Source organism: Haliotis cracherodii, unplaced genomic scaffold (assembly GCF_022045235.1).
Source record: "Haliotis cracherodii isolate W230 unplaced genomic scaffold, xgHalCrac1.p SCAF_5, whole genome shotgun sequence".
Lineage (NCBI taxonomy): Eukaryota > Metazoa > Mollusca > Gastropoda > Lepetellida > Haliotidae > Haliotis > Haliotis cracherodii.
This window is the reverse complement of record NW_027266308.1, coordinates 60,886,182-60,911,259: the sequence shown is the minus strand read 5'-3', so window position 1 is coordinate 60,911,259 and position 25,078 is coordinate 60,886,182. Positions and strand designations below refer to the sequence as shown.

The following is a 25,078-nucleotide window of genomic DNA, read 5'->3' as shown; positions in this document are numbered from 1 at the left end:
TAGTTCTGAGAACTACAAGTACAAATCAGGAAGGACTACTGTATTCAATGTAGTAAGCCCCCCATTCTAAACTGTGCCCCCTGATCAATATTAAGACCAGTCTGTATTCTTATTTTCCTGTGTATTTTACCAATTTTTTTTACAGAAAACACAGCAGGGTGGTATGGGTATATATTTATGTGCCGGTAGTTACTATAATAAAAAATGTTTTAGTCTATTTTGAAGTTTGAACTTTTATTTGTTCTCTACCGCTTGATCTCTGACATACTTATACCCCTTTGTCAATTTTCTTTGCATCCTGGGCATATATTACAGTGAATACAGTACTTGTTTTCTCTCCCAATCTTGTTACATGATTTTAGCCACAAGTCTGAATGAGCTGTGGACTAGATGATGTAATGATTGGTATCAGTGCCACATGGTGGAGGGGACATTATTGCTTATCCATGATTTGTTTATCTCGAAACTAGTTATCATGTAGGATTTCACTTTGGTTAACATTCTAAAGAAACCATAAATACCAACTGAACTTCACTACCCTGACAATCCTAAATTGGACCACATTCAGTTTTGAATGTGGCATTTATAATTATTAGTGGTCTGTTTTAGAGTTTTTGGCAGACATTAAAACCATAAGCAGTATTTGAAAAATATTGTGTATGGAGAAATAGGCATGCTAGGTGTAAATTGTTTTTCATATATTTTTTATATTTTGCATGAATTTGTTAGTTTCTTTGTTTAATTAACTACACAAAATACAAACTGGAACTAAATTATATTATTTTTGTTCCTTTTTCAGTCTCTGATCTACTTCACTTTCGGAGCTCTGGGCGGGGACCCAATGGCGCAGATGGCAATGGTGAGACAATCAGAGCAATTTGTCACTACATGCAGTTTTCAATATTTTCAGCAGGTTTTTTGCACCATGGAATACATTATCATAACGTTGTTGTGACAAATAGATTTCACCTAAGACTTTAGTTATTCAGCCTTCCATACTGTGCCAATAATTTTGATGATTTTCTATATTTGAGGTGTCCATTTATATAGTGCTGTACTCCATGAATAAGCATGCTCTAAGCACTTAGACATCATAACCCTGGTCAATGGATCCGTGTGCACTCAACAATCTTTCTCAGCTCCTTGGGGAGTATACAACCCTGTTAGTCGCTAAAACGTTAACAGCATCATATAGAGGTTGGTTTGATGTGTGTTGATGTGTGCAGGGTTACCGCTACTGGGCAGGAGTTGGAGTGGAGGCCAAGTGTGAGTCCGCCCTCACCCACTACAAGAAGGTGGCCAGCACAGGTGAGTTCCGCCACATCCCCTAACAAAGAAAGTTTCCTTATTGTTTGGGACCCGTGAAGTTCCGGGGTAGAATAGGTCTTCAGCATCCCAAGCTTGCCATAAAAGGTGGCTATGTTTATCGTAAGAGGCAACTAATGGGTTCGAGAGGTCAGGCTTGCTGACTTGGTTGATGCTTGTCATCGATCCCAATTGCGTGGATTGATGCTCATGATATCAATCACTGGATTGTCTGGTCCAGACTTGAATATTTACAGACCGCCATAATATAGCTGGAATATTGCTGAGTGCGGCATTAAACAACAAACAACCAACCAAACAAACAAACAAACAAACAAACATACAAACAAACAAATCCTTATGGTTTGGAAATACACAAAATGTGACATAATGGACAGGATAGTAATGACCTCAATCTCTGTTGGGTAAATAACTGGAGATATAAGTGATGTTGAGACTGTCGTGATATATTACTTGAGATGGTAGTAATATTTGGGTTTTGAAAATTTGGGAGCTAAAATAAAGCTGTGATATTTTTAGCTTTTGTTTGTTCAGTTAATGTAATGTTTGATTTTAGACTTGTATGAATTCTAGATATACTGTTATTAATTTACTGTACACACTGCAGAGTGAAAGAAATATTGACAGGTTATAGTGAAGTTTATATGTGCTTCATTTTAAAACATTGCTATGAAAAGCTTCTTCAACCACTGCACATAATCTGCCATGTAACTAACTGAGCCTACGCTTCGAAACATATTTTGACAAATTCTCGATTACAAATTTGAAACCTGAACAAAACAACATTCTTGAATGGCTAATAGATGGTCAAGATTGTATGGATTCAGTCGTTAAGCCCGCAACTATCTTTCGGAATACCCCGTGTTAAAGTTTTCGAGGTTGCATGATTAGAAATCACATTCCGACTGTCACTTTCATGATCTGGTAAGCGACGCTCTGATTGGTCGTATGTAAGGTCGTTCTGACGTGACCCCTTATGGGATGTCCTCAGATCTTTGTTTAGCAATAGCGAGAACTAAGATCTGATGTTAATGAGATTGGAAAAGGTCCTCACCAATCTATGCTGTTTGTAAGAAGTGACTTAATGGATTAGGTGGTCTGGCTTGGCGACTTGATTGTGTGTCATCTTACCCAACGGCTAGGAATGTTAATCAGAATATCAGTCACCAGATTGTTTGGTCCAGAAACGATATTTACAAGCTGCTGTTACATAGCTAGAATATTGCCGAGTGTGGCACTATACAACAAACAAACTGATCCTCCTGTTGTGTTGACAGTGGCAGACAGTGTGTCTCTGTCAGGTGGCCCCACCGTGCAGCGTGTCCGTCTCCAGGAGGAGAGTGAGAGTCAGACAGGCAACAGCCCCCTGCTGGACGATGACCTCTTGCAGTACTACCACTTCCTGGCTGACAAGGGTGATGTCCAGGCACAGGTCAGTCTTTAGTTCCAAATATCCCACGGGGACTCCAGGACAGACTAGATCCCCAGTCTCCAGTCTTTAGTTCCAAATATCCCATGGGAACTCCAGGACAGACTAGATCCCCAGTCTCCAGTCTTTAGTGCCAAATATCCCATGGGAACTCCAGGACAGACTAGATCCCCAGACTCCAGTCTTTAGTTCCAAATATCACACAGGGACTCCAGGACAGACTAGATCCCCAGACTCCAGTCTTTAGTTCCAAATATCCCACGGGGACTCCAGGACAGACTAGATCCCCAGACTCCAGTCTTTAGTTCCAAATATCCCACGGGGACTCCAGGACAGACTAGATCACACCATGATGGCTTTAATAATTGCTCATGCCATCAGTCACTGAATGCAGGCTCTTGCTGAAATATTTCTTCTGCCAGCTCAGAAGGAGATCACTTACTCCATTGTCTTGAGACACTGGTTCATCCTTTTAACATATACCAGTGCCAGGGGAGATAATCCTTCCAGGTTACCCATCAACACAAATACAATTTTCGGTATGTATCTGTTTTGCATGACAAGGCAAGATAATAATTAGGTAAATAATGTTACATTTCAGATATAATGTAGTAAGATTTTATTTTAAAATTTTTTTCTGAGAGAGGTCATTTGTCACTAAATTCATGAACGATATCAAGAGTTCTCATAGATTTTCTAGCATCCGCCCGGAGAGCAGAAGGTCCGGGGTTCGATCCCCAGCCGCGTCATACCAAAAGATGTTAAAAGATGGTACTTGTTGTTACCCTGTCTGGTGCTCGGCATTAAGGGGCTAAAACAAGGACTGGTCGGCTCGGACTCAGTATACTGTGTCTGAGTGGGGTATTCATGTTAAACTGCGGCATGGTATCTCAGTCTGCTAGAACTATAAATCGGCATCAGTCCTGACTAGTACAAGCAGCCACACACACACACACATACACGTGCATGCATGTTGCTATATAAGTGCAATAATCTTGGATGCGACGTTAAACCCCATTTCACCTCACCTCATAGATTTTCTAAAAGCTGAATAGCCTGTTAACATGGTTAACAGAAAATGTTTTAATTTATTTTCATCCCACCCAACTCACAGTGTTGTAGTGTTTCTGTTTTGTACACCATCTTTACACCATGTGTACAGTACTGTAGTGTCTCCATGTTGTACACAATACAGTACTTACACCTACTGTACTTATTTCAGGTGGTGTTAGGACAACTGTACTACCAGGGAGGTCGAGGAGTGGCCATCAACCATGAGGTAGGTCAGCACCAGGGTTTGCCAGAGTTGCATCACATACATCTGTCCTTGATGTGACTTTTTAGCCCACCTGGGTTTTGCCTAACTAATTTTGTTCTTATGAATAGTTTGTCACCATTTAGCATAGCATCCTTCTTGGTACAGTACTGCTGTCTTCTAGTGTCATCTATGTATTTAATGCACATCCCCCTTTCTGTTTCCACAGCAGGCTCTGCAGTACTTCCTGATGGCAGCCGAGTCGGGGAATGCCAACGCTCTAGCCTACCTGGGCAAGGTACACTTCACAAGCATACACATGCCCTATATTATCCCCTGCCACGAAGTGGAATGGGGATATAGAAATGATTGCTGTCCGTACATTAGGACCGTTATGATTCACTCGCGTATTCGGTGAATCGACCCCGTATCCATTCATGAATTGAATTCATAATTTGTGGCCACTAGAATCAAATATTTATGAATATGCAATCATGTGCATTTACATACCCTGTACCTAAAACATCCATAAGAACATATGATATGCATAGATTTCTTTAAAGACAACACTCTTATAATATTTAATTTGACAGGAATTTGGTCACTGGCCATTGTAGCATTTGAGCAGATACTAAGAGTAAGTACCTGGACAAGTGAAGTATATAAATGTATAATGTATATAATTAACAAACCAGGTCAAATAACTGTGGCCTCAATACTGGTTATTGAGCCATTGGTGACAAGTACTACACAGTATGTGGCCTCAATACTGGTTATTAAGCCATTGGTGACAAGTACTACACAGTATGTGGCCTCAATACTGGTTATTGAGCCATTGGTGACAAGTACTAGACAGTACGTGGCCTCAGTACTGGTTATTAAGCCATTGGTGACAAGTACTACACAATATGTGGCCACAGTACTGGTTATTGAGCCATTGGTGACAAGCACTAGACAGTATGTGGCCTCAGTACTGGTTATTAAGCCATTGGTGACAAGTACTACAAAGTATGTGGCCACAGTACTGGTTATTGAGCCATTGGTGACAAGCACTAGACAGTATGTGGCCTCAATACTGGTTATTGAGCCATTGGTGACAAGTACTAGACAGTATGTGGCCTCAGTACTGGTTATTGAGCTATTGGTGACAAGCACTAGACAGTATGTGGCCCCAGTATTAGTCCATTGAGCCATTGTTGACAAGTACTACACAGTATGTGGTCCCAGTACTGGTGTATTGAGCTATTGGTGACAAGTACTAGACAGTTTGTGGTCCCAGTATTAGTGTATTGAACCATTGTTGACAAGTACTAGACAGTATGTGGCCCCCATACTGGTGTAATGAGCCATTGTTGACAAGCACTACACAGTATGTGGCCCCCATACTGGTGTAATGAGCCATTGGTGACAAGCACTACACAGTATGTGGTCCCAGTACTGGTGTATTGAGCCATTGTTGACAAGTACTAGACAGTTTGTGGTCCCAGTATTAGTGTATTGAACCATTGTTGACAAGTACTAGACAGTATGTGGTCCCAGTATTAGTGTATTGAGCCATTGTTGACAAGCACTAGACAGTATGTGGTCCCAGTATTAGTGTATTGAGCCATTGTTGACAAGCACTAGACAGTATGTGGTCCCAGTATTAGTGTATTGAGCCATTGTTGACAAGCACTAGACAGTATGTGGTCCCAGTATTAGTGTATTGAGCCATTGTTGACAAGCACTAGACAGTATGTGGTCCCAGTATTAGTGTATTGAGCCATTGTTGACAAGTACTAGACAGTATGTTGCCCCAGTATTAGTGTATTGAGCCATTGTTGACAAGTACTACACAGTATGTAATCCCTGGTGTGTCACAGATGTACACAGAGGGCAGCCCGGTGGTGAAGCAGAACAACATGACAGCCTTCCACTACTTCAAGAACGCTGCAGACAAGGTAACGCCACACTTCAAACTCTTAAAACACAATGAAAGACCCTAAAATATAGTCAACGAAACAACCCTGAGTAGCCTTGGGTTACACTTGTTCACAGCCAACATTTTATTGTTTGTCTTAAGAGGCAACAATAGGGATCAGGTAGTCAGACATGGCGACTTGGTTGATTGCATGTTGTTGTACTGTGATAGCAGTGTGTCGTTGCTCATAATATCAACCACTGTTATTTTCTGGACCCTTGATTATTTACAAGCTGTTATGACACTTATCAATAATTTGGTGACACATTATTTGCAGTAACTATTAGGTTTTTACTCTTTCTACTTTCAATCAGGTGTGATCAATGGCACAGAATAATAGTATGATTTTGGACTTTGGTTTTCAAACTTTGGATGTTCTATCCTGAACATCTGTGTGTATTCTATGAAGGACCATGGGGATCATGTGTGATCAGTTTCATTTACAAATAAATAAATATATTCCTCTCATATCTGACATGTTACCATGGTTACGCCAAAATGAAACTTAAATGATTGATTTCTTCTTTCTTTACATATGGATACTGTTGTTAGACTAAGTGACTTGGTTGATAGCGTGTCATGTTGACTCGATGGTAGGACCACTGCTCACAATATCTATCACTGGATTGTCTGGTCCAGACTCGATTATTTACAGGCAACCAATATATATTTGGAATACTGAGTGTGGCGATAAGCAACAAACAACAACAACAACAAACAAACATTTGGACCAAATTGTAAGAGAGGAGTTCTGTATAAATTCACACTTAATGAATCCCTGTGACTGTTTGTTTGACAGGGCAACCCCGTGGGGCAGACTGGCCTTGGCTTGATGTATATGAACGGCATGGGGGTGGACAAGGTAAGAGACTCCGTCCCTCACCATGTGCTACCTGGGGGACTTCTGTTAAATGCAGTACCAGAAATATTGTTTGGATTGTAAATCACATGTATCCGCAGATTCAAATACCATAGGAGAAGGCCATTGTATACCTCACAACTTCCTGAGGCAAGGGCGTTAACGGAATATGAAATCAAGTGTCCACTTTCCACCTTTGCCAAACTAGGATGGAATTTCGTGCCTCAATCGTAGTGCCACCAGTGCCTATTACGATGTCCCTTCTATGTCCCTCCTATTGACCAATCAGATTCCACCGCTCATATCACTTGCATTTGCTTCAAACAAAACAGCTGCTCCCAGTCAAGATGATCTGATTGATAGTCAAGATCCAGTTGAAATCCATGTTGTCTATGAACGGGATATTTAGTTAGTGCAGCAAACATGTAACTCTGGAATTCCAGCCTAGTTTGGCAAGGGTGGAAACTGGACCTCTATCATGTCTATAGTCAGTAATTCCCTTGCCTCGGGAAGATGGTACCTCATGACACCCCTTTAGTTACAGACACGGGGATATTATGTATTAATGTTAGCAGATGAAATGTTTGTAATGAAATTGTAGGCTATCTCTGTGTAAGCCTTGACAGCATTCTTAAGGATGTAAACAGGCTGTGACATGTGTGCCACTTGTGCAGGACTTGACGAAGGCAGTGAGATTCTTCACCATGGCAGCAGACCAGGGCTGGGTGGATGGACAACTGCAGCTGGGAATCATGCACTTCAGTAAGTTGATAAGCCGCCCCCCTCTCCCTCCCCTCCCCCTCCCCCTCTCTCTCTCTCTCTCTCTCTATCTTCCCCCCTCTCTCTCTCTTCCCCCTCCCTCTCTCTGTGTCTCTCTCTCCCTCTCTCTTCCACCTCCCTCCCTCCCTCCCTCCCTCCCTCTCTCTCTCTCTCTCTCTCTATCTTCCCCCCTCTCTCTCTCTTCCCCCTCCCTCTCTCTCTCTCTCTCTCTCTCTCTCTCTCTCTCTCTCTCTCTCTCTCTCTCTCTCTCTCTCTCTCTCTCGCCCTCTCTCTCTCTTTCTCTCTCTCACTCTCTCTCTCGCTCTCTCTCCAATTCCGGTGTACCAATTTTGACATGGGCAGTAGAAAGTTTCATGTCTGTCTGTCCTGTTTGCAGGTGGTCTGGGTGTGAGACGAGACTACAAGCTGGCGGTGAAGTATTTCAACCTGGCGTCACAAGGTGGCCATGTCCTGGCGTACTACAACCTGGCACAGATGCATGCTACAGGGACGGGTGTGCTGCGCAACTGCCACACCGCTGTCGAGGTGAGTCACACAATTCACCTACACTATTGACAAGGTTTAGATGGTAGATAAGTCAAAGTTATTGAGAGCGCTGGCTAAAAAGATTGATAATCAGAATTATCGTCGATGGGAAGAAATATTAATGATAATGGATATGAAAATTGTGTCATCGATAATCTTACATAAACAATTGCGATGAAATAAAGTTTAAATTTACTGACACAGATTTGTTATATCAATCATGTCAATTGCCAAAGATGGAAAGCAACTGATTTTGTTAGAACATAAATGTCCACAGAGTATTCCATGCATAAATGTGTCGTAAGTGTGTTGAATTCTATCGATTTTTTTTAATATTTGCTGAAAGTTTCTTCTCCGATATTTATCGATAATTGATTGATATTTAGTCAAAGATTATTGATATCCATTTTCAGTATTGATAGACAGCCCTAGTTATTGATATGTTGTTTGAAAACCCTGTGGTACACGATGTATGTGACATTATCTTAAGTAAACTGTGATTGCAGCTTTTCAAGAACGTTGCTGAGCGAGGCCGATGGTCGGAGATGCTGATGGATGCTCATCGCCTGTACAAAGAAGGACAAGTAGATGCATCTCTCATCAAGTACACCTTCCTGGCAGAGCTTGGGTATGAAGTAGCACAGTCCAACGTCGCCTACATTCTCGATAATGGTAAGTGGAATAATGATACAAGACATTTTCTTATTTAATTGGTAAGTTTACACAAACTGATAATTCTTACCTCATGGGTTTTGCCTTCAAGAAATTCATGCTTGTCAAAAAGCCAACTTATGTGGTGATCAGGGCCAACTTCTGCAAAGCGATCGTAGCGCTAAGATGGTAGTAACTCCTGTACTTTAACATAGGCTTACGATAATCTTAGCGCTAAGATGACTTTGTGCAAATCCAACCAGGTGCAGGAGTGGTTCCATGATTTTTGAAGGGGTGGGGTGTAGGGGATGGGTCGGATCTGGTGCTGGGGGTGCACACGACACAAGACACGATGTTCACAAAGCCAATGAGAGAGGGACTGACACAGGGTAATATGTAGAATACCGAAAAATTGGTTGTGCACCCCTTTCTGGATCTGTCAGTGGGTAACAGGCAATAGATAGAGGATAAGTGAAAGTACCTTGTTCGGATATGTCCTTTTCGTCCTGATAAAGTTCTATGATATGCTTACTATCTGACTCAGAGCACAGCAAAAGACTCAGTTTCCACAAATAGCACCTGTTTTTCAAGAGAAAAGTTTTCACTTTTTACTTAAGGCCGATGTCCCAGACATATTGAGGTACTTTCATCTCAAGCAACATTATTGTATAAAGTGTATTGGTCGGAGTACATTATCATATAATTGTACTACACATGACACCAACACCAAATGGACCAGATCCTCTAGCCATGCTCTGATTGCTAGATGTGATTAGTACTTGGATGGATGACCACCACAGAATTCTCTGCAGCTGCAGTAAAACCGACTTAGGCATACAATGTCATTCCAGTCTTTACTTTTGTGTTTCTTGCAATTGCTTTAATTAAAGGATGTTGTTTCCAGGTGAAAGTAAACTGTTTGAGGATTTTGAAGTACACCAGAGGGCGCTGTTACAGTACACACGGGCTGCATCTCAAGGTAGGCTGTCTTCACTGTATCTTTACAGATGCTCTCTACATGATTTGGTTGGTTGGTTGTTTAACGCCGCACTCAGCAATATTCCAGCTACATGACGGCAATCTGTAAATTACTTAGTCTGGACCAGACAATCCATTGATTGACATCATGAGCATCGATCCACGCAATTGGGATATGGTGACATGCATCAATGAAGTCAGCCAGTCTGACCACCCGATATCATTCATTGCCTTTTACGGCAAGCATGGGTTGCTGAAGACCTATTCTAACCTGGATCTTCACGGACCTGAGAAACTACAATTACTATTAGACATATTTATCATATTTACAGGCTACCATTATATAGCTGGTATATTGCCATGGCTTGCACAGACGTGAAAAGGTCTTGCATTTTTCTAACCAATTCCTCTCCTGTAAATGACCTAAAAATGTAACTTTTCATACTTTGTAAAACCCCTAGTTCAGATGTGTTTAAGACCGTCTGGACTTGGTTACCTCAGTGTTATCTCCCTTCCAATGATTGCATGCTTCTGATAGTCGATTATCCAGACAGTATAGCAAGTAAGTGCAGAACGTACGATCTTTGCATGACCTTGAGAATGCTTCCAATTTAGTAATTAAAATACTTTATGAACATTGATTGCTGACCTTAGCATTAAGAAACACCGACTCACTCACACGTAAAGAAAAACTGTACTTTTTTGTCATGGTCACAATCAAATACCAGGTCGTGACCATGTGGTATTCCAGGTTAGGATAGACACTGTTATAAGCGGCAACTAAATCATGTAAATAACTTGGTGATGACATGTCATACCCTGATGGCATGGGACAACACTGATAATGTCAGTCACTGGTTTGAATGGCCCAGACTGCTGCTTTAAGAAACATTCCACAGACTGTTGGTTACCATGGTGTTTCTGCTGCAGGTTCTACATGGGCCAGGGTGAGGATGGGGGACTACCACTACTATGGGTTTGGGACAGACATCGACTATGAGTCAGCAGCCAACCACTACCGCGTGGCCTCCGAGCAGCAGCACAGTGCGCAGGCCATGTTCAACCTGGGCTACATGCACGAGAGAGGCCTTGGACTCCGACAGGTCAGTACCCTCCAGTGTCAGTGTTGGGAAGACATTAAACACTCAGTCTCATTAAGATCAGATCTTAGTTTTCGCTACCGCTAAACAAAGATCTGAGGACATCCCATTACGGGTCACGTCAGAACGACCTTTCGCGAATTTTGTCCGACCAGTAAAATGACTGACAAGAAATCGACATTGGCCAATCAGAAGGCAGCTTTCTCGAGCTTAACAACACTAGTTTCAAACTGGCGACTACGCTTCGAAACATATTTTGACGTATTCTCGTGTTAAATATATCGTGGTTGCATGATTAGAAAACACATTCCGACTGTCACTTTCATGATCTGGTAAGCGATGCTCTGATTGGTTGGATGTAAGGTCGTTCTGATGTGACCCCTAATGGGATGTCCTCAGATGTTTGTTTAGCGATAGCGAGAACTAAGATCTGATTTTAATGAGATTGTTAAACACTTGACAGCAGTGTTCGAAAAATTACTGCTCGCCTGCTTGCCCACCTGCCTGTGTCTAGTAACTTTTTTGTCGGGCTGCATGAAATTTTCCTCCACCTGCCTGACTGGTTGGCAGATAGTTTTAAGACTCCTTGTAGTTTCTCAAGCAATTGTTTGCATTATTTCAATTAAATCAAGATGCGATTTGTCTCTTACTTTTCGCGAGTTTTAATGTTTGAATATGGGCAGGTAACTTTGAAGATGTGCAGGTGACATTTAATGGGCGTATTATGTCGTATTGGGTTTTAAGATTACTTGTATTTCAAACACTGCTTGACAGACAGAACGTTTCAGATAATTAACAGGTATATGGACAACATGCATGTCCAACTTTCATGGGGGCGGTCAGGTAGCCTAGTGGTTAAAGCATTTGCTCGTTCGCTCGTACCCAACATGGGTACAATGTGTGAAGCCCATTTCTGGTGTCCCCCGCTATGATATTGCTGGAATATTGCTAAAAGCGGCGTAAAACCATACTCACTCACTCACTCCGACTTTCATGTGGAATCTCTAAAACATGCTGATTAAATCATGGTCAGGTGCTCTGAGCGTTCCTACAGGAAACTAGGTGGACTCTTGTGTCTGTTGATAAAGATTCACTGATAGATTTATCACAGCACAAATATGTGGCCCTATTACACAAGTCAGTGCACTCATGAATGTCCAGAATTTGTCACAGTTGAATGCCTTGAATGAGGTGTTTGCTCCGTTTTTGAATCCTGAAAACAGTGTTGGAAGCAGACAGAAAACTTGTTTTTAAATACCAAGGGAGGTCACTCTATTTACAAGCTACTGAGGGAGTACAGTGCTTGACACTGACCCAAATTTGTCAGTGGACCAAAGGACCAGTACCCAAAAAATCTATTGGTCCTGTTGATCTCTACCAGACACAGGGTGTAGAGTTTAGTCCTCAAACTTAAATTACTTTGTGACCCGTGAAGATTCCGGGGTAGAATAGGTCTTCAGCAACCCATGCTTGCCGTAAAAGGCGACTAACGGGATCGGGTGGTCAGACTCGCTGACTTGGTTGATGCATGTCACCATATCCCAATTGCGTTGATTGATCCTCATGATATTAATCACTGGATTGTCTGGTCCAGACTCGATTATTTACAGACCGCCGTCATATAGCTGGAATATTGCTGAGTGCGGCGTTAAACAACAAACCAACCAACCAACCAACTAAGTTACTTTGTTTGTCCCCAAAATAACACTAGACTACGGACCACCATTTATTTAATTTTACTGTTCCTTAAGAAAATATACTAGACACAGACCAGTGGACCAGTGTTAGTGTCGAACAATGAGATAACTTGACATTTCATGAGTGCCTCAGTTGACTGCCACTAACAAACATCAGAAACAAACTCACAATACATCTTCTGCCACATTGCAATATATATGTGTGTTTGTTTCCCCATGCAGAGGCTTTTTATCTTGTGACTTAGCAAGTGCAAAAGTTCTGATTTCGCTTAACGAATTATGTCCCACACACTCAATGACTGTGACATGTAAAGATGTTTTTTAGATTATATAATTGTACTTCAGGATGTTCATCTGGCAAAACGCTTCTATGACCTGGCAGCAGAGACGAGCATGGACGCCCAGGTACCAGTAACCCTGGCGCTAGTCAAACTTGGACTCTTCTACGGCTTTGATGTCTTCAACAAAGAGGTGAGATTAACTTGTGGCCACATCACGGGGGGAGAAGGGAGCCTTCAGCCTCGACTCTTGTTACTGTCTTTAGCAATGACAGTTGGCCTTGAATAGTCTGGAGTACCTTCCTGAAATAGATGCACTTCAAATAGGAAAATGTCGTTCCTTATCAGTAACATTTTAACATGGGTTAAAGGCAATTTAGAATAGGGCTATTTGTTGTGTAATTTAACTTGCAGGGTTGAGAGTAGGAACAATGTTTCTTTCTTCGTGTACTTTTGACGTGTGTATAAAAGAATTGATAAATGTCTTGCAGTCATGACAGATGATGTGTCACTCACACTAGACTAAACACACTTTGTGACAGTGAAAAATATTAATGAGCATGATTAGTGTGGAGAAAAAGACTCATTGAAAAAACTGCATATCTGATTTTGCACCTTTAGAGTTACGGATTTGATCTATACCTGATTATTGACTCTAAAGTTAGGCTAATTCCACAGCGAGTTTGTGACAGGATGGTATCATTTTCTTCAAAAGGTTTATGAACATGAAACAATTGATGTATTGTTAGGCTGAAATTGATGTCTCGTTAGGCTGAAATTAAAGTATTGTTTAGCTGAAATTGAAGTATTGTTTGGCTGAAATTGATGTTTTGTTTGGCTGAAATTGTTGAATTGTTAGGCTGAAATTGATGTATCGTTAGGCTGAAATAAAAGTATTGTTTAGCTGAAATTGAAGTATTGTTTTGCTGAAATTGATGTTTTGCTTTGCTGAAATTGATGTTTTGCTTTGCTGAAATTGATGAATTGTAAGGCTGAAATTGATGAATTGAAAGGCTGAAATTGATATATTGTTCAGGCTGAAATTGAAGGTCGTTAGGCTGAAATTGATATATTGTTCAGGCTGAAATTGAAGTATTGTTAGGCTGAAATTGATGTTAGGCTGAAATTGATGAATTGTTAGGCTGAAATTGATATATGGTTCAGGCTGAAATTGAAGTATTGTGAGGCTGAAATTGATGTTAGGCTGAAATTGATGAATTGTTAGGCTGAAATTGATATATGGTTCAGGCTGAAATTGAAGTATTGTTAGGCTGAAATTGATGTTAGGCTGAAATTGATGAATTGTTAGGCTGAAATTGATGTTAGGCTGAAATTGATGAATTGTTAGGCTGAAATTGATATATGGTTCAGGCTGAAATTGAAGTATTGTTAGGCTGAAATTGATGTTAGGCTGAAATTGATGAATTGTTAGGCTGAAATTGATATATGGTTCAGGCTGAAATTGAAGTATTGTTAGCCGGAAATTGATGAATTGTTCAGGCTGAAATTGATGTACCTCACATCACACATTTGAGACACTGATGTTTCAGGTGTATGACCGTAAATGCCACTGGAGGATATTATATTTGTCAGGTTGTTACTGTGAGATGCTGGTGTTTCAGATTGAGTATTACCAAGGTATATTCGCCCGCCTGGATCCCCGGTTGTACCTGGGGCCTGATTGGGATCTCTACATCATCACGCTTCTGTCTCTGGTTCTTGGACTTCTTATTTTACTACGGCGCGCCAGGTAACACAGCGAAGGGGCAACTCGTTGACACGGATATCTGTAAATTTACATTTTTGTACATTGTAAATAAATGTAAATACTGCCATGGTAATTAATTAAAGATTTTATTGTTTTACAAGATTTGCTATGTCAAGAGAGATTATTTTATTTATTCCTGATCACACATCTTGCTTTTTTAGTTCTTAAGTATTACCTTAAATAATTATGCAGAAAAAAACACAATATTTTTCACCGTTAATGTTTTTTTCATGGATAGTTAATGCATTAACTATTGTTAACTATTGTCAATGAACGGACCATTTATGCTGTAATGCATCAATCATTTGATAATCCGGGGTGTAGGGGAAGGGGAGCTGGGTGGCCAAGATTTTATATTGATATTAGATATTTTTTCAGCTACAGCTACAAAGCCCGATATTTTTTTATGTTGAAACAATGTCATTTTCTAAAGGCATTTCTTTTTTCAACAGTCTGAAGCATAATTATTTTTTTGAGGAATTTTTTGGGGACAGTTTATTTTGTTTGATAAAATCACAGCCCCCACCTCCCCGCACACAGACAAAATATCAAATGGTCTGTCCCAAAGTAGCTGTGAGACATAAATTAAAGTATGACATTCCTAGTAATTAAAAGAGAAAAGCGCCGATCGCTTTATTGTTTATGTATTGGGCAGCTGATCAGGCTGGTAACTTCTTGTGTTGGGTTCGTACACTGTTTTGATTGTGGTGATGAGTTGTACATTGGGAATACTGTAAATCTTGAAATTAACGCGAGCGTGAACTAAATGCAAAAAATGTGAGTGGTCTTTGCTTGCATTATTAAACAACTCATTTATATCAGTAATAAGACATTTTGGATAGCAGAAATACCAATTCAGACAAACACTGAAGACAAACAACTATGTATTCCACATCACACCTGCAAGTCCAGACAGACGCCACCCACGCAACACGGTGTCTTTGTTCTTTGCAACTGCATCAAAGGCCGACACGAGCCAGCGCGCATGTATTGTTTTAGCGGAAGTATTCTAATCAGTGCTAATGAGCGGTGCTATTTGGTGTGTGATTGGATTAATGTAAGGTTGGATGAGGGTCAGGATTCTCCTGTAAACCTGACAGAGGACATTTTCTTTAGATATAAATCCACTGATGCTTGATAGGAGGGGTTGTCGCATTCATATTGAGTCGCATTATTGATTAGGGGCCAGCAGTCGCATTCCTTTGGAGACGCATTAATTTCACGATTTACAGTATTCAATCGCAGCAGTTGTCGACCTCGTGTGAAGTAAAGTCCTCTGATCATCACTTGCCTTTCCTTTTGATGGGATTATATTTATTTTATTTAATTATTGCAGTTTGTATTGTATGTTTCATTTATCTGGGTGTACAAACTAGAACACATGTTGAGGAATAAGATTGATATGTGATGATAAATATTGATTTAATGGCGTTTTGTCATTATGATACGAAAATGATGAAGTTGAGTGAACATAGTGTAATTGGGATGGAAAAAACGCTGTTATTTGCACTGGTATTTGGACAGGTGTCCTTTCTGTGTATGTGTTCATCCTGTTAAAAGTTTTTTATTTGTTTTGCCTTTAAGCTGAAAAGCATGTTTTCATGAAGGTGTACTGTGTACTTGATCCCGTGTATTGTCACACAGTTGTATGTGTATATGTTGAATGAATTGTAGACATGAGTTGTTAAGGATAGCTGAATGTTTTATGGTTTTCAGAATTCATTTATCGTCAACACTAGGTTTTGTGTACACTACACTCATCCCCAATACATATGGCCAATTACCGGTGTAGTGCCTAATAAGGGAGAACCCTCCACCAACCCACAAACCCTGAAAATCAAATGGTTTCTCCCTAACCAACTAATCAAGACACGACTTTGTTCAAGTGAGTGGGAGGGCGGTCAGGTAGCCTTGATGTTAAAGCGTTTGCTCGTCAGGCTGAAGACCCGGGTTTGATTCCTGATGTGGGTACAATATGTGAAGCCCATTTCCGGTGTCCCCTGACTTGATATTCCTGGAATATTGCTAAAAGCGGCATAAAACCATACTCACTCAAGTTAGTCGGAAACAACTGAGTTGCATAGCCCAACGTGAGATTGGCATCATAGCCCTTCAGTCGTCTTAAATAGCATGCTCATTCACTCAAATGAGTTGGAAACAACGGGATTGCATAGCCCAACATTATAAATGGCCTCATTCCATTATGTGACTAAAAGTAGACCCTTCACTATTACACCGCAGAGTGGCCGTATGTATTCACAGGTGATGGAAGAACATAGTTTACTTGTACACAAGCCCATGTGGTATTGACATGCAGAGATGTAACTTTTTGCCTTGCTTGCTTTTGTTTCACTCTTCATCATTTTCACCTACTGTAACTACGACTTGATCTTTTAATCAGTTTCAAGTCTGTCATAATGGAGTTTTGTCTGTGAGGATGTATGGATTAACATGGAAAACTTACAGATGTACCCTCACTGTATGGAAGTTATAAAGTGTGTGTGTGTGTATGATATAAAAATGAAACAGAATGTTTATTTGGAATGGCGTGTCTTGTCTTTTGTTGCAATGACGGATTGGATTTGGTATTGAAGAACTGGGTTTGCGAAGCACACATCACCTAAATGTACTGTATATTGATCATGTTGATGTGAACCACACGTACATCTTGGGACTGAAAAGTGTATTAATCCTGATGCCAGTTTATGTCAAAATAATTGGCGACGTATTGGGCATGGATGGTATGCTCAAAGTGCATGACAGTATTGCGGGGTCGAACAATTCTGTTTGTAATCCATATACATTCTCAGCTCCTTGGGAATCATACAACCCAAGCTGGGCCTACCTGGCAATCATTGGCTGCTGGGAGAACAGAGGCATATTTCAAAGAAAGTCACTTGCAGCGAAAGACTAACATGTTTTAGTGGGACCGGACAAGTATCCAAGGATCTCTCAGGAGTCTAGCTTGTGTGTCAAGCTATGCCAGCACTCTTTATCCTTGACTGATTTGTGACCTGTGGGGTAGCCCAGTGGTTAAAGCGTTTTCTTGCCATTCCAACTATTAGACTTTGATGCCCTCATTGGTACAATTGTGGACCGACTCCGTGGTCTAGTGGTAGAGCAACCGCCCGGAAAGCGGAAGATCAGGGGTTCGATCCCCGACCGTCATACCAAACGACGTTAAAAGATGGTACTTGTTATCCTGTCTGGCGCTCAGAATTAAGGGGCTAAAACAAGGACTGGTCGGCTCGGAGTCAGTATACTGTGTCTGAGTGGGGTATTCATGTTAAACTGTGGCATGATTTCTCTGTTAGCGAGCACTATAAATCGGCATCAGTCCGGACTAGTACAAGCAGCCACACAAAAACACACACGTACATGCACGTCGCTATATGAATGCAATAATCTTGGACGCGACCTTAAACCCAATTTCACCTCACCTCACCACAGGAGTCTAGCGTGTGTGTCAAGCTATGCCAGCACTGCTTATCCTTGACTGATTTGTGACCTGTGCGCTATACTGTGGGGTAGCCCAGTGGTTAAAGCGTTTTCTCGCCATTCAAACTACAATGGTAAAACCCCGATCTTTGATTTCCCCATGTTATGGCAGGAAAATGGCTAATAGTTATGTCACACAAACTCCTTGAAATGTTACAGGAGCCTATTGTATGCGGGGATCATATGCTACTCAAAGTTTGCTTAAGATATAAAAATCATCCAACAAATATAGATTGGAATATCCGGGTACCCAATGATTGAGGCCGCGATTCGCTGGGCACGCCAGAAACGTATGATTGTGGGTTCGAATCTAACACCAGCTAAGAAATGGTCCTCGCACATTGTACCCATGTTGGGAATCGAATCTAAGTCTTCAGCGTGAGGACGCTTCAACCACAAGGCTACCCGATTGCCCCTGTTATAAGTGGTGATCCTTAGCAAACTTTGAGTAGTATATATGCAGACAAACCGACATACAATTGTATCTGCAAGGCTAGCTGAGACTGAACATGTAGATGCACCTTTGTAAGCGTGTTATCCTCTCATTTGGTATGCTCACAGGTTCAAATCCCGACATGGGTACAATATGTGAAGTCCATTTCTGGCGTCCCTAGCGGTGACATTGCTGGAATATTGCTAAAAGCCGCGTAAAACCATACTCGCTCATTTGGTATGTCATGTACTGTATTTGAAGAAATGAGTAAGACATGACATATTGTATACCTTGTGTTGCCTTCACAAAAAAACAAATTACAGTAAACTACGGTTATAACGAACTCAAAGGGACCACTAATTTTAGTTCGTAATAGCCGTAGTTCGTTATAAGCATATATACAGCATATACACAACAAATGGCCGGGACTAAAAACTAAGTTCGTTATATCGATCAGTTCGTTATAAGCGTGTTCGTTATAAACGTAGTTTACTGTATATTCTTAAGATCATCGCCTTTAAACCAATCTCACTGAAAACAGATCTTAGTGCTCACGACCAACTCACCGCCCCTTCAAGGAAGACATCGGCCTCAATCCCCATGTACTGTGGCCCAGTCAAGCATTGTCTCAAAGGCTGATAAACAACATCACACAATTACTTCTTATAACGTATTTAATTCACACAAAATAATCAATAAACAAAACAAGGTTTTTATGCTTCATTGGAGACAAAGGCAAGCATTGACCTCACAAAACAATATCACTGATGCACGAAGAAACATTTAGTTACACTTCACTCGTCAGCAAGCGTGGCGAAATAAATCAGTTAATTACATTCGTTTCCTTTAAACGGTGGAATGTCGATAATTTTAATCAATCCGTTTGTGCCCAGGTGGGATATTTTTGTAATTGTGGGTATCAGGTATAAAGCGTTTCTCATCAGAAAAACGAACCTTTGTTAAGAGAAATGGTTAAATCCGAACTCGCGATCTTATTAACCAGCATTACAAACCTTACTCGCTATTAAGCGCCACGCGGAACTCATTAATTGAGAAAATCCCTGAAGTCGTCAGTCTAGAGAATTTGCAATTAATAATTAGGAGAAAATTATATCAATATTGATATATCTATTACCATCCTATGTTGTCCTCGTTCTACTAAGCACTCTGCAAAATAGCTACGACCATGTTTAAATCGTTTTAGCTCAGACTTTCTAGGCATGGTGTTTGTCGTCGGGCGATTGGTGTGTCTCCAATATACTACAAGATATATTTAAAAAGGAGTCCAACTCAAGTCTAGAATGATTTGGCAAGTCTAGATTACATTAGATCCAGGAACTAAGGATTGTTCTAGAGTCCATATGAATTTGATTTTGTATTTTGTGGATAAATATTTTTGATTCAGATTAAATTATTTCTGGGAGTAAATTTTAGCCTTCTGATCAATCGCAAACTTGGCTCATATGCTTTAAGTAAGTTTTATTCTGGACAGAAGTTTAAGTCATTCTTCAACACATATATATGTTATTTATGTCTGACAGAAACGACTCGTGTCAATAGGCGGCATAAAAATACATGTTTCCAGGGCACAGCTATCTCAAATGTGAGGAAGGCGCTGGGGTATTCTTTCCTTTCTATTTTATTTAAAACATCAGTGACGAGACTGTTTGTTTTCTCCACCAAGAAAACCAACAAACCACATGACAGATTGAACGCGATCCTTTTAGAACAATGTCAGGTATTATTTTGCCAAAAAATAACTGATGCGCAGTATTTAAATTGACGAGCCGATGCATGAGACATTTTCCGCTTTTTAGCCATACTAGTGTTCTGAAACCACACCATAGCGTCATGATTGAGATTATAGGTACGCGTGATTATGGCGTAAATATGATGTAGATATGACTTAAATATGACGTAAATATGATTACCGGTTAAGATATAGCACCCTATCAAGCCTGTTCACTAAATGCTGAATAGGATATATGAACTACGAAGGGGATCTAAAGATAAGTCCACTCCATATATGTTTGCGTATGAGACACAGATAAGACATTTCGAATTTGCTCCATGATCGAATTTACGAAAGTTATCATGAATACTACAATTTGTAAATGGAAAATAGCTGATGCACTCGCACAGTTTCTGTAACGTTAATGTTTCTAACGTTCATATCCAGCTTGCTTCCATTTGTCTACTTGTCCATTGCCTATTCCCTTGCTGTTGTCTATCAGTGCTAATTACGCCTGCCTCCCGTGTGCCCATTGCCTATTCCATTGCTATTGTCTATCAGTGCTAATTACGCCTGCCTCCCGTGTGCCCATTGCCTATTCCATTGCTATTGTCTATCAGCGCTAATTACGCCTGCCTCCCGTGTGCCCATTGCCTATTCCATTGCTACTGTCAATCAGTGCTAATTACGCCTGCCTCCCGTTTGTCCATTGCCTATTCCATTGCTATTGTCTATCAGTGCTAATTACTCCTGCCTCCCGTTTGTCCATTGCCTATTCCATTGCTATTGTCTATCAGTGCTAATTACGCCTGCCTCCCGTGTGTCCATTGCCATTTCCATTGCTATTGTCTATCAGTGCTAATTACGCCTGCCTCCCGTTTGTCCATTGCCATTTCCATTGCTATTGTCTATCAGTGCTAATTAAGCCTGCCTCCCGTGTGCCCATTGCCTTTTCCATTGCTATTGTCTATCAGTGCTAATTACGCCTGCCTCCCGTTTGCCCATTGCCTATTCCATTGCTATTGTCTATCAGTGCTAATTACGCCTGCCTCCCGTGGCCCATTGCCATTTCCATTGTTACTGTCAATCAGTGCTAATTACGCCTGCCTCCCGTTTGTCCATTGCCTATTCCATTGCCATTGTCTATCAGTGCTAATTACGCCTGCCTCCCGTGTGTCCATTGCCTATTCCATTGCTATTGTCTATCAGTGCTAATTACGCCTGCCTCCCGTTTGTCCATTGCCTATTACCAATCCGTGAAAATTTAAGCCCAAGCTTTCAGTGGTCTATCGCTATCCATTATCAGCGCAAATGAACTGTTAAGTGTTGGCTTCCATTTGTCACTTCAATTTATTCAACTGAGGAAGCAGTAGGTATATACTTCGAAACGTAGTGTTCCTTGTAATAATGAAGTTGACATCCATAAATTATTTTACCTAATGTTTCTTATATTCGAAAAATATAATAATTTTGTGTGAAATTAACGGAAGTGCTGTATCAATAGAACATTACAGAAAACACATTCAGTATCAGGGGATAAGCTATTTTCGTTTGTTTTGTTTGTTTGTTGTTAAATGCCGCAATATTCCAGCTATATGACGGCGGTCTGTAAATAATCGACATCATGAGCATCCATCCACATAGTTGGGATACGGTGACATGCATCAACCAAGACAGCGAGCCTGACCACCCCATCCCGTTAGTCGCCTCTGGTACCCATGAATGGCTTGGTACCCATGGATGCTCAAAACACTTAAATCTGCATCCCAGGATTTCACAACAACATCTGTGCCCTGATCTCAAGATGGGTAGTAACATTAGGTGATATGCCATCATTGTTTCACCTTCAGTTGGTCCTTTGAACATAAATAATAGTCGTACCTTGCCTGCAACTGATGCATATTCTTCATATTATTTCCTTTTTCTAATTATCAATTTCTAATCATAAAATCCAAACTTTTAATCCGGTTTGTTCACATATTTTCCAAGTCAAGGCACAGTAATTTCTATTGATGCCAAATCTCGAAACTCCGTTCGTTTGAAAGCTAGAAACTCCATTTATGTCAAAGTTCGAAAACCTTCTTTTGTTTCAAAGCTAGAATGTCCGTTTATGTCAAAGCAAAAATCTACATTTGTTTTAAGACTAGACACTCCGTTTATGTCAAAACTCGAAACTCGAATATGTCGAATCTCAAAATCAGACATTCTTGAAATGGCAATTATGGAATGTCCGATTATGTCAAAGTGTCGATGAAGGATACATATATAATTTTGAATTACACAGTTGAGAAAGATAGTTCATGTATTTACTGATGAATATTCAAGGAAAACCCCTCTCTCCATTTTGTATGAGTTCAGTGCGCCCATGACATATATAGGATTTATTGTCGACATGAGCTAGACCGCTAAATATAAATCGTGGTTTTTGAAATGTTGTGTGTATAACATTGATGACAATATAAATATTATTATTCATATAACACACATCTACACCCCGCATTTCTTCTATAATTCTGTGAAACAAAAAAGCTTCAATGATGCTGAAACAGGTCCATGCTGATAGTGACAGCATGCGGCATTGATCTTACAAGAATAAGCAGCATCACCCACCCTCATTGTCCATACGTGTATGTATATCTGCACTTACAGGATCATACTTATTTCTAATTTCTATGATTAGCGTGTGAACTGTACAATATCAATGCGATCAATATGTCAGCTAATATGTCAACATTATGTGAAAATAGAATTTCTCACCGGGCAAGGACGTCATGATACTCCTATCGAAGCACACACAACAAAACATAATATACATAATCAACAACTTATATAAATTTGGAATGGTATACATCATGGTACATATTTATCAATCATTGAATGTGTTTAGAATTATGATCTTGTATTTGAATAGCTGCAAATAATACAGTCATCGTCATCATCATCATCATCATCATCATCATCATCATCTTTTGCTCGTCAGTTGTTGACGTGGAGACATCGTGACGTATATTTGCTCTAGGTTGTTCTCTGACAACATATCATGACGTATCAATGAGGTGTATCACATCTACTGTCCGTATACAATGCAAAACATCGACGCCAGTAAAATAAAAAACCCAAAAGTCACTCCGTATACAAGCCCTCTCGAGGTAAATAAAAATTCTAAAAGTGTTTTTGTCAGAGATGTTATCAATCTCGTTTGTTTCATATTTTACCCGCAGTCAGCATTTTTCCAGCTATATCACGGCACCCTGTAAACTATTGAGTGAGTGAGTGAGTGAGTGAGTTGGGTTTAGCGCCGCTTTTAACAGTATTCCAGTTATATCACGGCGTGTCAGCTTATGGTGCTAACAAACCTAGAAACATAATCGGGGCGAACCGGGATTCGAACCACAATCACAGTTTCCTGGCGTGCCCAAGGGGCGCAACTCTGCACAACGAATCGCGGCGCCTTAGACGACTTGGCCACTCGTGCCCCCTGTAAACTATTGAACGACAGACAAGCCGTCGGAATCTGATGACTCGCAATCAACACAATCTCATCGCCTGACCACTTGATCTAATTAGGCCGCCCTATACATCAAAGCAATTGCAGGGGACCTTTTCTAACTCGGGTCCCCAAGAGATAATCAGTCTTGTACAAGAGATGCCATCTGAAAAATAACATGGCTTGAGCAAACAACATTTCCTGAAAAGACTTCCAGTTCATTAAAAAGAAAAGCTTTCTGATCTCATTATGCGAGTCGAACTTATTCATACCTCAATAAAATATAGCCGTCGTTTTAAACCAGTCTTCTTTTCTTACAGTACTGATGATGATAAGAACGATCCAGTTAGTTGATTGAGAAACATTGTAGGTTTTATCATCATCGATCCATAAGTTTAAAAAATGTTATATTACTCAGTATAATATATGAAAAACACGCAGTTTGTAGATGAATATGTAGAGACAGTATATGTGGATACATACTAAGATATAGCCTATTAACGGTATGATGTACCATTTGACATATCCCCTGCAAGAGGAACTTAACACTATCAGTGCATGCATTTTTCTTTTGAAGAACTTAATATAGATTTTCATACCCAAGAATTGACGAGGGTTTAAATGAGATGAGATAAGATCCTTGATTGTCATTTCGAAGTTGGCAGTTCATGAAAACTAAAAATATAGTCATTTCAACTTCCGCATTCCTGACATTGTGACACATTCTCTGCCCCTTCATCCGGTGATTTCGCCCTATCACTAAACGGTTGTAGAACATAGAAGTTGAAATCCATATTGCTTGTGTCTCTAAGAGTGAGTGAGTAGGGTTTTACGACGCATCCAGCAATATCACGGCGGGGACAGCAGAAATGGGTCTCACATTGTATTCATGGAATCAAACCCAGGCCTTCGGTGTGACGAGCGAACGTTTGAACAACAAATCGTACATAAAATAATTTGATTTAAAGGTAAGCCTTAATCTTCATGAAAAGTGCTATTTGAGCGTTTGTTCTGTTATATTTACATCAATAACAATTTGACAATGTAATAAATCAAGAATAAACAAAGCGAATTGCAACAAAATCAAATAATATACAACAATGTAATTTTGATTCTGCAAGCGGTTAAAATCAAGACTCCCAAGAAAATATTAACACAACGCATCCGGTGTAAACTCTTGGTGATCCCACTGTCAAATCTGAGGGATCCTGTTAAGAACTAGTTTTTAGGATCCAATTATCGTAGCGTAAGCTCGTCTAAAATTGTATCTCAATACACCACTTCATACATTCTGATATGGAATAGAGATGTTATCCAGAAGA

The 25,078-nt window shown here is 40.3% G+C and overlaps 1 protein-coding gene across 2 annotated transcripts in view; it reads left to right on the top strand.

The window, feature by feature from the left end:
• The window catches only part of LOC139442425 (protein sel-1 homolog 1-like), a 45,758-nt gene extending 28,596 nt beyond the window's left edge, over positions 1-17,162 (top strand). Inside the window, exons 8-21 of one of the 2 annotated variants that reach the window (XM_071223238.1) lie at positions 800-859; positions 1,227-1,308; positions 2,604-2,758; positions 3,978-4,034; positions 4,240-4,308; positions 5,873-5,950; positions 6,770-6,832; positions 7,504-7,591; positions 7,986-8,134; positions 8,641-8,806; positions 9,690-9,764; positions 10,694-10,866; positions 12,906-13,031; positions 14,461-17,162. In XM_071223238.1, coding sequence (XP_071079339.1) covers positions 800-859; positions 1,227-1,308; positions 2,604-2,758; positions 3,978-4,034; positions 4,240-4,308; positions 5,873-5,950; positions 6,770-6,832; positions 7,504-7,591; positions 7,986-8,134; positions 8,641-8,806; positions 9,690-9,764; positions 10,694-10,866; positions 12,906-13,031; positions 14,461-14,592 — 1,473 coding nt within the window. In that variant the 3' untranslated portion in view covers positions 14,593-17,162. The remainder of the gene's footprint in view (positions 1-799; positions 860-1,226; positions 1,309-2,603; positions 2,759-3,977; positions 4,035-4,239; positions 4,309-5,872; positions 5,951-6,769; positions 6,833-7,503; positions 7,592-7,985; positions 8,135-8,640; positions 8,807-9,689; positions 9,765-10,693; positions 10,867-12,905; positions 13,032-14,460) is intronic. The other variant, XM_071223237.1, reaches the window with a different exon arrangement.
• Positions 17,163-25,078: the final 7,916 nt, after the last annotated feature.